This window comes from Chelon labrosus (assembly GCF_963514085.1).
Source record: "Chelon labrosus genome assembly, chromosome: 8".
NCBI lineage: Eukaryota > Metazoa > Chordata > Actinopteri > Mugiliformes > Mugilidae > Chelon > Chelon labrosus.
In genome coordinates this window covers 14,171,642-14,185,556 of record NC_140358.1, presented here as the reverse complement: position 1 = coordinate 14,185,556, position 13,915 = coordinate 14,171,642, and the positions used below count along the sequence as shown (strand labels likewise).

Below are 13,915 nucleotides of genomic sequence, written 5' to 3'. Positions count from 1 at the left end.
CTGGCCTTGGATTTTCGAGCCAACAAACGGTCCTCCCGAGCAGTTGTCTTGCGGGGTCTGCCGGACCTGGGCTTGTCAACAACATCTCCAGTCTCTTCAAATCTTTTTCTTATTCTTTGAGGCTGTAATCTAGGATTGGGTGCATCATATGACAATCGACAAGACTTTTGTCTTTGCAAAAACTGACTCAGTGGGCTTTACCAAGCTGTGAACGTTAGAATGCTTTTCAGCAGTTTTGTTTGGCACCAAAACATTATTTCAAAAGCTGTTGGGATTGTAATTAGCCATTGCTTGTAAAACAAATTGATAATACATATATTTGAGGGGCACTTAGGGTCAACTTGTACCCAAGCGACAAGACTTTTGTCTTGCCAAAATCTGACCTTTCTGTGTTCATTAAATGATCAATCTTTCTTCAGTGAAGCAAATTTATTTTAGTATATCAAACATAATTTGGGAGGGTTTTAGCTTTCATATGAGCCATTTCTAAAACCAATGGATTAATTAAAAGTCAGGTTATAAACTGTTGTTTCTACAAAATGGATAAGTGACAAGACTTTTGTCAGGGACTGTACAGTAACATGTATATTGGGACAACAGAGCCTTCAGCATTTCCATCTTCCATTTTTTCCAAGCAAAACTTTAAATCATCTGTCTTCACGGACGTTGGCATACACACAATCATCTTCTTTCGGTTAAGTCTGCCTGGATCGTGCTGAAAACTTGACTTGAATGTACTCCACCTCCACATTCGGCCTTTGCTCAGCCTGCCTCCCCTGCTGCTGCACGACTCTGGCATTAACGTAGGTTAATTCCTGGTCATTTTCTTCCTCTGCAGAGAAGCAGGAAGGACAGACACAATCATTGTATACTCATTAATTATTGAAGAACAAGTTTTACATTTTGGGAATACACTTATTTGCTTTATTGAATAGATTCAGACAAAAATATTCATGTACTTCAACGTCTGCAGTAGCAACAGCCAAGTTAACTGTTTTCCTCTGTTTCCAGTTTGTGTTAAATGATTTGCTTCATATTTAACTAAGTGGTATCAACATGTTCAATCAACTCTGGGCAGCAGCAGATAAGTGCATTGTCATAAATATCAAATTATCTTTTTAAAGTATAATTACAACAAATGGTAGAACTGTGAATCCAGTGAAGTTTAGTTTTGTACCTTTAGGTTTGTTGTTTCTTTGCTTTTTCTTCTGAGCCCAGATGACTGCTAAGCCCACAACCAAGAAAATTACCAGGGCTGAGAGTACACCAGCTATTAGTGGCAAATAGCCTGTTTGAAAGATAAAAGACACAAGAAAGATGGACTTTAAGTCAGAGAACACTACACGTCTTTTTAGGAAGACAGACAAAGAGAGAAAGAGAAAAATCTGTCAATGAATCCACTGCAGCAGAGTAAGTTTTCACTTACTAATGTACCATGGTTCATCACTGGTCAAAGTTTGATTGGAGGGTTTATTTGACACTATGACAGTCTCCTTACCTAAACTAGTGTCTGGGACAGTGGTAGGGACAGTAGTTGGTTTAATACACAGTGTGTTATTGGCTTCAAACACCCACTCTGATATGTGTGTCCCATTGGAAGTGCAGTTAATGAATATGAAGCCTGTGAACAGAGAACGATCATTTATGACTGATGTTATGACACCAACATGATGAACAAGTAATTTCTCATCATGTTGTCACTCACCACAGGTAGAGATCATCTCTTCTCTGGAGACACTACTGATGTGATTCCTGACTGAGCAGACCAGATGTCCTGAGACATCTTGTTTCAGAGTGATGATGTTAGTCTCATTATTTCCAGAGAGGAGCTCAGCGTCTGTCACTGAGTGTCCATCCAGAGTCCAGCTGTACTGAGGACTGTCCCCTCCATCAGAGGAGCAGGACACCCTCTTCTCTCCATGGGACAGACACTCAGAGACCAGATGGACAGAGGACACAGGAGCTGAGAGAAACACACACATGACTTGAGATAATTGTAGAAAATCTCGCTCTCTGATAAATAATTAGAAAGAAACAAAATACAGACACATGGAAAATATGAAATATGTTATGTAAATCTATGAATATTTATTAATTTTTCAGAAGTAGAAGAAAATTTATTTACCTTGAATAAACAACTGTAGAGTCTGTTCTGATAATTCTAATCCATTTGAATCATAGATCGTAAGATTATATTGACCACTGTCATTCCTGCTCAGGTCATTGATCCTAAATGTTCCATCACTGGGATTAAACAGAGATCTGTCTGTTATGATATTAGTTAGAATCGTTTTGTTTCTCCATGCTAATATTACTGATGATCCCTTTATCCAGTCACATCTAAATATTTCTGAGGCGTTGTCCATCAGCCTGATGACCACAGTTCCTCCCAAAGCTCCATAACACTGAGCTCCACTCTGTCTGCCATCACAGTAAGTTTCTCCACCTGTGAATTAAAATAAAGAAAAGAAATCATTAAGAGTTCTCAATTTCAACAAGACCATTTTTGCATCATTTTAATAACATGCAAATATTGACCTAACACTGAAATAGTGTATTTTCCTCGTTCAGCTATGCAAACAAGCATGTCATGTTTACTGTGCAGCTCCAGCCAGGAGTGGAAAACCTTTAGTGTCCAACTAACACTAATTTCCCTTTGAGCAGAAGCTGGTTTCAAAGGTCATTTTGACATCAAGCAGAGAAACCACAAGTGTAAATGATTAAAGTAATGATAGCTGAATTCTGTTGAGCTGCTTTATCTTTAGGGTTATGTTGTAGTGTTCACTGTTTAAAAGAGTCACTGTTAATGTTGTTAGTAACAACCGGGCTTTTCAATGAAAACATTCTAAAGTATGCATTGAAAACATCTCCACATAATCATGAACTTATCTGTTTGGCCTTGATCCAAACAAAAAAATAAAAATAAAATAAAATAATAATAATAATTATGCAAAAACACATTGAATATTTAATTATATTTCAACTGATACTGTAAAGTCGTGCCTGCAAACATCATTTAGCTACAACGACAGAGGTCATCTAGTGTTTGACACATTTTAAATGAATATAATAAATATATGAACTGTAAATAATGTAAATATTTCACACTAACATGTTTTATGTTTTAATTTTCTTCTTTTTTGTGTAACTGCAGAATGAAATTCAAATACATATTTATGTGAAACTGCATTTAAATAAAGCATTAAAATTTATTTTAAATGTGTCATGAACTACAATTGTTTCCACCTGTTTCTAAACTGAATTTACAAAAACAAGTGACAGAAAGAAAAGAAAACAGAACCTATAACTGGTGTTTGAGTATTGAATATTTGAGCTGCTTTACACGTCACTGAGAATCCAGTCAAACTTTATTATTGAATACACTTGATCCTATTGCTGCAAAACATGTTACCGGTATACGTTTACACTCCAGTATTGATAAAGTGCCTCATGAAAAAGCAGAAAATCTCACCGTGAGAGACTCCAAGTATCATCAGCAACAGTCCAACCACAGCTTCCATGTCTCCTCTCTGTTCAGACTCTGTTGAGTCACTCAGCAGCTTTCAAACTTTATCTAATTACCAGTTTACAACTTACTTCCTCTTTTAGCCTAGCGTACAACAAGTGGACTTTTCTGTGTGATGGACTGAGTGGAAGAGAGGGAAACATCCCTCTATGCTCTACGTACTGAAAGAGGAATTTAGACAGACAGCTGGTGTTTCTACATTAACAACCCATGTTACAGTACTAACAAAGTAAATAATTACAATCATATGTCCAGGTTATACTCATTCATAATGATCAGCTTCTTAAAGTCTGCCTCTGACAGGTTAATGTTATACAGAAGAAGTATTGACACACACTGAGTACTCTGTATTTTGTAGACAGTGAAGAGTTTCACACATTTAAAATCTAAATAATTCAAGATTACAGAATATTGTGTGTATGAATTCATGTATAAATGATGCTGTACAGAATGGAAAAAGTTCAGCTAAGCTTTGAAGCTGCAACACTGAAGACTAAACAGATAAAATCTTGAAAATGAACTGAAAAAAAAAAACATTAGTCTGATTGTGAACTTATTCGTATCATTGATCTGAAAGGTACAAACTTATGCACTGTATATGTAGAATAGAAACAGACAATTAATACTCTGAAATTCATTTAAAAAGTTAAAAGAATTAATAAATGCTGAGAGCTTTCAAAACTCTACAGTAATAATATACTGACAGCAACATTTCTTACATCGTGTCAACCTCTAAATACAGTGGTACAGAATTATACAGCTTCAGAAGTCATTAATGGTCAGTCAGCATCAGACTATACTTGTAATACTGGCCTGATTCAACTCAGTTCATTTAAATCTTAGTGACAAAACATAGCATAAATCATCCCCTGACTCTTATAGTGACACCAAGACCTTATAAGAGGAACCCACAGGAACAGCTGTGTGTGCTAAATAGTATCTGAGCACTGTTAAACCTCAGATTCTCAACACTTTATCTCTTTGATAAAACCAACTTAAAGGGAGTTTAGTGTATTCATTTGTTATACTGACAACATGTCATCCCTCCCTGACTAATGGATTGACTGAACAAAACCATTTTCATTAATCAAACTAGGATGTGGGAATGCCATGTGTTCATGTTTATTTGTACTGGTGATTAGCCGGTTTAACACCTGTGACTGAATTACTGATCGTCTTCAGAGTGGCCAACTGTTTTTATAATGTGATATTTTCAGTTCTCCACTACATCAAGCTGTCAAACCCAGTGTTATAACAAAAGCTTTTTGACGTATTTTGTTTGCATAATTGTTGGTTTGAAGTGTTGTTGTTCTGTTATTCACCACATGGCAAAGAAAATAGATGAATTACCTAAAAGGACTATTTCAGTTAAAAGGACTATTTCAGTTCCTCTCCAGAAATGCACTCTGTTGTTACACAGAGGTCTAAACCTGATGTTTCTTTTTCTCTGTTCCTCTCTGAGGATCAGTCTAAATTCTCATGTAAACTTCCTCTCTCTCATTGTTAGATAATGTTGCATGTATGTTTACTATGTGTTGCTGTTACATTTACTATCTACTGATCACGACGGTCGAAGAAATATTTTGCAGGTTTCTAAAAAGGAGTTTAACATGGGATTGTAAAAACCCAGAGTAACTTCTCTGTCAACCAGCAGAGGGAAACCTCACACTTATGATGAGTTTTTGTTCAGCTCTCAGCAGACATTAAAGTTACAGTCTGTGTTCAAAATGTCAGAGGGTTAAGAGATGATTACTGAAACAAAGTGATGAAGCCTCACACTGATGATTTACAGACAGCCTTTAAATACATAAAACACAAAGCTCCTGCCAGGTCTAAAAGTTTCCCAGCAGGACATTGTATCGTCACAAGATGGTCAATGTTATTTACTTCTCCTGTCAGTGGTCATAATGTTGTGGCTGACTGGTGTATGTTGGTCATTAATGACCTCTCTTTCAGGAACACAAACTCCTCTGTTTAGTCACTTAGTTCTCTGAATAAAATATTCATTCATTTATTTTCTGTAACTGCTTGTCCTCTGGAGCGTCGCAGCCTGGAGATGAATGAGAGGCGGTCTACACCCTGGACAGTCTATCAAGGGGCTAACACAGAGAGACAGACAACCATTCACGCACCTATGGCCAATTTTAGAATCACCAATTAACCTAACAAGCATGTCTTTGGACGGTGGGATGCCAGAGTACCCAGAGAGAACCAACACAGGCAGAGGAGAACATGCAAACTCTGCACAGAAAGGTCCTGGTCTCCTCTGTTACAGTATAGCCTACTACAAAACTGAGCTATATTTCTTTATGTCAGTGTCAGTGTCAGATTTATTTGTTGTGTAATGTAACGTGGTATCAGTAAATGTGAGTATCAGTGATCATCCTATAGACAGTTAATGATGATCATACAGTACTTTGTGTGAAGCTCTTACTTCCTTGAAGCTACAGTGAAGATCTTTTGTCTCCCTCTTCCGGCAGTGAGAGGAATCAAACAAACTGTTGACAAATGCTTTAATGAATCTTGATTGTTCTTTTTATATTTACAGTATATGTGAGATTAACCTTTATTCAGAGTTTCCAGTGATAAAAATGCAGAAAACTCTCAGCTGCTAAGCTACAAACAGGATCTATGCAGAATGAAAACAGGAGCAAAACACTGAACAGTCTGAAATGTCTCCTGTTACTGGTCAGCCTCAGATGAAGCATGCATGCAAACGTTGTATGTGGAGAGACAAAAAAGGAACTGACCATGACTCAGCTGAAGAAGGAAACCCACAACACATACATCTTCCTCCCTGAGTGACTGTCATTGTGCAGTTCTTTCATTTTGTTTTCTTAATACAGTAACATTCAGCATTTCCATCTTCCTTTTACTTTTTAAATCATCTATCTTTATGGACCCTGGCATACACACAATCATCTTCTTTTGGTTCAGTCTGCCGGGGTCGTGCTGAAAACTTGACTTGACCGTACTCCACCTCCACATTCAGCCTTTGCTCAGCCTGCCTCCCCTGCTGCTGCACGACTCTGACATCAGCGTAGGTTAATTCCTGGTCATTTTCTTCCTCTGCAGAGAAGCAGGAAGGACAGACACAAGCATTGTATACTCATTAATTATTGAAGACCAAGTTTTACATTTTGGGAAATACACTTATTTGCTTTATTGAATAGATTCAGACAAAAATATTCATGTACTTCAACGTCTGCAGTAGCAACAGCCAAGTTAACTGTTTTCCTCTGTTTCCAGTTTGTGTTAAATGATTTGCTTCATATTTAACTAAGTGGTATCAACATGTTCAATCAACTCTGGGCAGCAGCAGATAAGTGCATTGTCATAAATATCCAACTATCTTTTTAAAGTATAATTACAACAAATGGTAGAACTGTGAATCCAGTGAAGTTTAGTTTTGTACCTTTAGGTTTGTTGTTTCTTTGCTTTTTCTTCTGAGCCCAGATGATTGCTAAGCCCACAACCAATAAAATGACCAGGGCTGAGAGTACACCAGCTATTAGTGGCAAATAGCCTGTTTGAAAGATAAAAGATTCAAGAAAGATGGACTTTACGTCAGAGAACACTACACGTCTTTTTAGGACGACAGACAAAGAGAGAATGCAGCAGAGTAAGTTTTCACATACTAATGTACCATGGTTCTTCACTGGTCAAAGTTTGATTGGAGGGCTTATTTCAGTCTTCTCACTCAAACTAGTGTCTGGGACAGTGGTAGGGGCAGTAGTTGGTTTCACCGCTGATAAATAATCAGAAAAACAAAAAAACTAATTACAGACACATACACAACATGAAATATATTATGTGACTCTCAATACAGTGTGAGAAGTAAATCTGCCAGCATGACTTAATTTCTCAGGAGTAGAAGAAATTTAATTTACCTTGAATAAACAACTGTAGAGTCCGTCCTGGTAATGCCGATCCATTTGAAAGTTGGAATTCAAGATTATATTGACCACTGTCATTCCTGCTCAGGTCATTGATCCTAAATGTTCCATTACTGGCATTAAAGAGAGATCTGTTTTCTATGATATTAGAGATAATTGTTTTGTTTCTCCATTTGAATATTACTGATGATCCCTTTCTCCAGTCACATCTAAATATTTCTGAGGCGTTGTCCATCAGCCTGATGACCACAGTTCCTCCCAAAGCTCCATAACACTGAGCTCCACTCTGTCTGCCATCACAGTAAGTTTCTCCACCTGTGAATTAAAACATTGAGAGCATTTCATTTCTACCACTATAAAGCAGAATTGTTGCAATATTTCCATCACATGCATTGACCTAAAACAGACTTAGTGGGTTTTTCTCTCTCAGACTAAACAATCAAACAAGCATGTATTTCTGCTGCTGAGCATTTCACAGGTCTGTGACTGTAAAACTGTTGTGATTCATTTAACAGCATTAATCTTTTAAAAGGAGTTTTTAGATGAGTTGAATTCAACCAGTGATTACAAACCTGTGTGTGTTAAACTGAGTTAAACCCACCAAATTATCTGTTGGTTCATATTTTGAATAAATGTGAATAAAATGATAAATGATGTAGAATAATCTGGAGCAGTAGTGCAACCAATAAAAATAAGAGATGTGAATATTTCACTCAGAGTGGGTAGGCAGTATGAAGCTACAAGGAAGTGTTGGAACAAGGCCATAGAAGGCATTATATCTGTCACTGGTTTTGTTCATCAGTTTTACTCAACAAAGTTATAGAGGCTCAAGGCCACATGAAGCACAATGCAACAGCAGAGTTACACCGTGGGAATGTAGCTGATTTATCCACCATATAGTCTAAACCTTAATAAATAACCACATGAATATCTCACCATGAGAGACTCCAAGTATCATCAGCAACAGTCCAACCACAGCTTCCATGTCCCCTCTCTGTTCAGACTCTGTTGAGTCACTCAGCAGCTTTCAAACTTTATCTAATTTCTCCCAAAATCAAACCGATGTACCCTGCTCTGAACAGAAAGCAGTGTGTTGTGGTAGTGATCAGCCTCAGAGGAGAGTGTGTGAAATGTGCAGAGAGTCGCTTCAATCTTTAAGAAGAAAAAAGAAAGGGAAGCAGTATCAACTTTCTTCCTTTTTTTAGTCTACAGTTCAACAAGTGGGTCTTTCTGTGTGATGGACTAAGTGGAAGAGAGAGATGTCACGGGGTGACTGTGTGTGGGTGTGTGTGGGTCTGCCGACCTGTGGAGGTGATTATCTGATCACCTGCACGTGTGTAATTAGGCAGCACTAGGGGGAGGGTCGTAGGTGCTTTTTCTTCTCATTCAGGAAGCAGAGACAGAGCAGGACGGAGCGGCTGAGCTGACGCAGGCAGGTGACACGGGGAGAATACGAGTACAGCCGTTGGTCACCACGACAGGTGAGGAGCGAGTCTGCCGAGGAACACGGGAAACGGCCATAAGACGACGGAAGCCGCTGCGGTACAAGAGAGAGGACGCCGTCGATGCGCCGGACCGACCCAGTAGACGCACGGTGCGAGAGGGGGAAGCTGTGGGAGACAGTGGAAGGGTGCGGACGCGTTCCACCCTTCCTCCAGCTAAGTACCCTTCTCATTTCGCTATTTGAACATAAGGAACATCTCCAGCATTATTATCAGTCATTATAGGACAGACGTCAGTCGTTGGATGGGATTTTTGTTTGATTTGCCGTGCTATTAATTTCTTCCAAATTGTGTGGATTGTTTGTTTATTTTTGACTTGCCCTGTGTTGGCCTTTGTTTGATTACTTTTGAGATTAATTGATTTTATCCCATCAACACTGACTTCTGTTTCCTAAAAGAAAAAGAACCAAATAACTGAAGACTGATTAGGCTGAACATTCTGACGGTCACCTGGTGTTTTCTTCTGTGTCTCCTACAAAGTGATCTTCAGCCAATCGTGGATAGTGAGGCCTGCTGCCCAGGAGCTCGCCACGTCCGGAGTAACTCTACATTGTGGACTCTTTTTAGAAAAGGACTTTTAGGAGTATATTATTTTAAATTTGTAATAAAAGTGTATATTTTTTATAAAAAATCCCCCGTGGACTTTGTTGTTGTGGTAGTCGCTCCCCCGACAGAATACGGTGGTTTTGCACCCTGCCCCGGTCGCGTCCACTCGGCGACAGAGAGACATCGATTATTCTGAGACTGACAGCTGATATTTCTAAGACACCATTGTGAAGGTGTGAAGAAGGAAACCCACAAAGCATCTTCTTCTCTGAGATGTTATCATTGCTCATTTTTTTTCCTTTATTTTAACAGCAGTCATGTGTCTAATGTCACGTCTGTATCAATCATAAATCTATCAACTCAACAGCAGCCCTGCAACAGCATCTCTGTAGCTCATGATGTTGACATTTTGGTGACATGATCTGATATGTGTAAATTCATGTACAGTGTTAATTACTGAGTTCATAGTCAAAGATGAACATGATGCAGTCAGTCCAACCCAACACTAACTATGACCTCAGTGCTAAAACACATATGTGACAGTGTGGAAAACATCAGCGTACTAAAGTAAATATAGGAAGACCTTCTATGTTCATTTCCCTATAATATTATTAGTCCTGTTGCTCATGACCAAAGACAAAACTATGTACCCTGCTCTCAACAGAAAGCAGAGTGTCTTGTTAGTGATCAGCCTCAGAGAAGAGTGTATGAAAACTTGACCTAGCAGGATGTTGTATCTTTGTGGTGCTGAGAAGAGGAACTGATGTGAGTTTTCTACCTCTTTTAGCCTACAGTACAACAAGTGGGCCTTCATGTGTGATGGACTGAGTGGTAGAGAAGGAAATATCCCTCATTCTGACACTGACAGCTGACATTTCTAAGACATCAGCATGCAGCCTTATCCTACACTGAACAGTCTGAAACGTCTCCTTTTACTGATCACCTTCAGAAGAACAGGTTTAACAAACACTGAACATAGGGAGGCAGAAAAACGGAGGTGTCATAACTTGGTCATAATAGTCAACATGTAGACTGACTATTTTTTATTATGGGGAAACAGGTATAAAGTCTCTATTTCTATCACAATAGAAAGCTGTCAGATGGAAATATATTATCATCATTCCTCTTTCTATTTCTGGACGGCCACAGGAAAACGTTTTTAACTCATGTCAAGTTATGAGGACAACAGCACAGCCTTTATGAACCAGTAGAGGGAAACCTCAGACCTGCTAATAGGAGCCAATAAGTTTTATTCAGAGTTAAAATAATGTTCAGCAGTCATTAAAGGTACAATGTTTGATTATAAGGGTAGCTCAGTCATTTTTAAAACACAAAGATGAGATGAGGAAGTTTCAGGACTTTAACCTGTCTCCTGAGAGGAGATTTCATTTTCTCCCACTGACTGTGTGGGTTTTATCCAGGTGACCCAGCTTCCTTCTGCAGTTCAAATACATGCATGTTTGGTTAACTGCTGATCAGTCGCTTTATATGGTGGAGGCCTCTGTTACAGTATCAAATGAGTGAACCTCTGTTCAGGATTATTTCAAAGTGATTATTGAAAATGTTTCACTTACAGAATCTTAGACTTTCAGTATGTGACAGGCAAACATATGAGTGTCTGTAAATGTGAGCAATGATTCTTTGATTGGACACTGTTATGTCCCTAGGTGGGTCTAGGGGAATTTAGGAACGGACACAGGACAATCACAGAAGTGGAGTCTGGATATAAGGCAAACTTAACAGGATTTATTTCAATACAAAGGTAACTGAAAACTTGCTTGAAGCATACACAGTGGGGAAGGATTGGACCACGTGGTTGTGTCAATTAAATGAAAGCAATATAACAAAACTAGACCTGGCTAATGAACTTCTCCAAGTTGAAGGCAACAAACAAAAGGTCTAACTGTCTATCAATCTACAAAAGAAAGTATAATCAAAAGTACATCAGTGGCTACAACCAATAATCCTAGTGTGTATAAACAATTGACAATGCTGCATGTATGTTTACTATATGTTGCTGTTACATTTACTATCTACTGATCACGACGGTCCAAGAAATATTTTGCAGGTTTCTAAAAAGGAGTTTAACATGGGATTGTAAAAAGCCAGAGTAACTTCTCTGTCAACCAGCAGAGGGAAACCTCACACTTATGATGAGTTTTTGTTCAGCTCTCAGCAGACATTAAAGTTACAGTCTGTGTTCAAAATGTCAGAGGGTTAAGAGATGATTACTCAAACAAACTGATGACGCCTCACACTGATGATTTACTGACAGCCTTTAAATACATAAAACACAAAGCTCCTGCCAGGTCTAAAAGTTTCCCAGCAGAACATTGTATCGTCACAAGATGGTCAATGTTATTTACTTCTCCTGTCACTGATCATAACGTTGTGGCCTCTCTTTCAGGAACACAAACTCCTCTGTTTAGTCACTTAGTTCTCTGAATAAAATATTCATTCATTTATTTTCTGTAACCGCTTGTCCTCTGGAGCGTCATGGCCTTGAGATGGATGAGAGGTGGTCTACACCCTGGACAGTCTATCAAGGGGCTAACACAGAGAGACAGACAGCCATTCACGCACCAATGGCCGATTATAGAATCACCAGTTAACCTAACAAGCATGTCTTTGGACGGTGGGAGGCCAGAGTACCCAGAGAGAACCAACGCAGGCAGAGGAGAACATGCAAACTCTGCACAGAAAGGTCCTGGTCTCCTCTGTTACAGTATAGCCTACTACAAAACTGATCTATATTCAGATTTATTTAAAAGGGGAAACCTCATAAAAAATTGCTGTGTAATGTCACATGTGGTATCAGTAAATGTGAGTATCAGTGATCATCCTATAGACAGTTAATGATGATCATACAGTACTTTGTGTGAAGCTCTTACTTCCTTGAAGCTACAGTGAAGATCTTTTGTCTCCCTCTTCCGGCAGTGAGAGGAATCAAACAAACTGTTGACAATTGCTTTAGTGAATCTTGACTGTTCTTTTTATATTTACAGTACATGTGAGATTAACCTTTATTCAGAGTTTCCAGTGATAAAAATGCAGAAAACTCTCAGCTGCTAAGCTGCTAAGCTACAAACAGGATCTATACAGAATGAAAACAGGAGCAAAACACTGAACAGTCTGAAATGTCTCCTGTTACTGGTCAGCCTCAGATGAAGCATGCATGCAAACGTTGTATGTGGAGAGACAAAAAAGGGACTGACCAAGACTCAGCTGCAGAAGGAAACCCACAACACATACATCTTCCTCCCTGAGTGACTGTCATTGTGCAGTTCTTTCATTTTGTTTTCTTAGTACAGTAACATGTATATTGGGACAGCAGAGCCTTCAGCATTTCCATCTTCCATTTTTTCCAAGCAAAACTCTAAATCATCTGTCTTTACGGACATTGGCATACACACAATCATCTTCTTTTGGTTCAGTCTGCCGGTGTCGTGCTGAAATCTTGACTTGACCGTACTCCACCTCCACATTCGGCCTTTGCTCAGCCTGCCTCCCCTGCTGCTGCACGACTCTGGCATTTGCGTAGGTTAATTCCTGGTCATTTTCTTCCTCTGTAGAGAAGCAGGAAGGACAGACACAAGCATTGTATACCCATTAATTATTGAAGAACAAGTTTTACATTTTGGGAATACACTTATTTGCTTTATTGAATAGATTCAGACAAAAATATTCATGTACTTCAACATCTGCAGTAGCAACAGCCAAGTTAACTGTTTTCCTCTGTTTCCAGTTTGTGTTAAATGATTTGCTTCATATTTAACTAAGTGGTATCAACATGTTCAATCAAATCTGGGCAGCAGCAAATAAGTGCATTGTCATAAATATCAAATTATCTTTTTAAAGTATAATTACAACAAATGGTAGAACTGTGAATCCAGTGAAATTTAGTTTTGTACCTTTAGGTTTGTTGTTTCTTTGCTTTTTCTTCTGAGCCCAGATGACTGCTAAGCCCACAATCAAGAAAATGACCAGGGCTGAGAGTACACCAGCTATTTGTGGCAAATAGCCTGTTTAAAAGATAATAGACACAAGAAAGATGGACTTTAAATCAGAGAACACTACACGTCTTTTTAGGAAGACAGACAAAGAGAGAAAGAGAAAAATCTGTCATTGAATCCACTGCAGCAGAGTAAGTTTTCACTTACTAATGTACCATGGTTCATCACTGGTCAAAGTTTGATTGGAGGGTTTATTTGACACTATGACAGTCTCTGGGACAGTGGTAGGGGCAGTAGTTGGTTTAATACACAGTGTGTTATTGGCTTCAAACACCCACTCTGATATGTGTGTCCCATTGGAAGTGCAGTTAATGAATATGAAGCCTATGAACAAAGAAAGATCATTTATGACTGATGTTATGACACCAACATGATGAACAAGTTATTTCTCATCATGTTGTCACTCACCACAGGTAGAGATCATCTCTTCTC

At 38.7% G+C, this 13,915-nt stretch overlaps 1 protein-coding gene across 1 annotated transcript; it reads right to left on the bottom strand.

Moving 5' to 3' along the window:
• Window positions 1-695: 695 nt before the first annotated feature.
• LOC311491821 (uncharacterized protein) lies at window positions 696-4,106 on the bottom strand (the record flags this gene model as incomplete). The annotated part of the gene is made up of 4 exons (XM_084549860.1): window positions 3,473-4,106; window positions 2,126-2,446; window positions 1,706-1,963; window positions 696-832 (listed from the first exon to the last, which is right to left on the bottom strand). Exons 1-4 carry the CDS (start codon window positions 3,519-3,521, stop codon window positions 696-698), a joined length of 765 nt encoding a protein of 254 aa, XP_084405986.1. The 5' UTR covers window positions 3,522-4,106.
• Window positions 4,107-13,915: the final 9,809 nt, after the last annotated feature.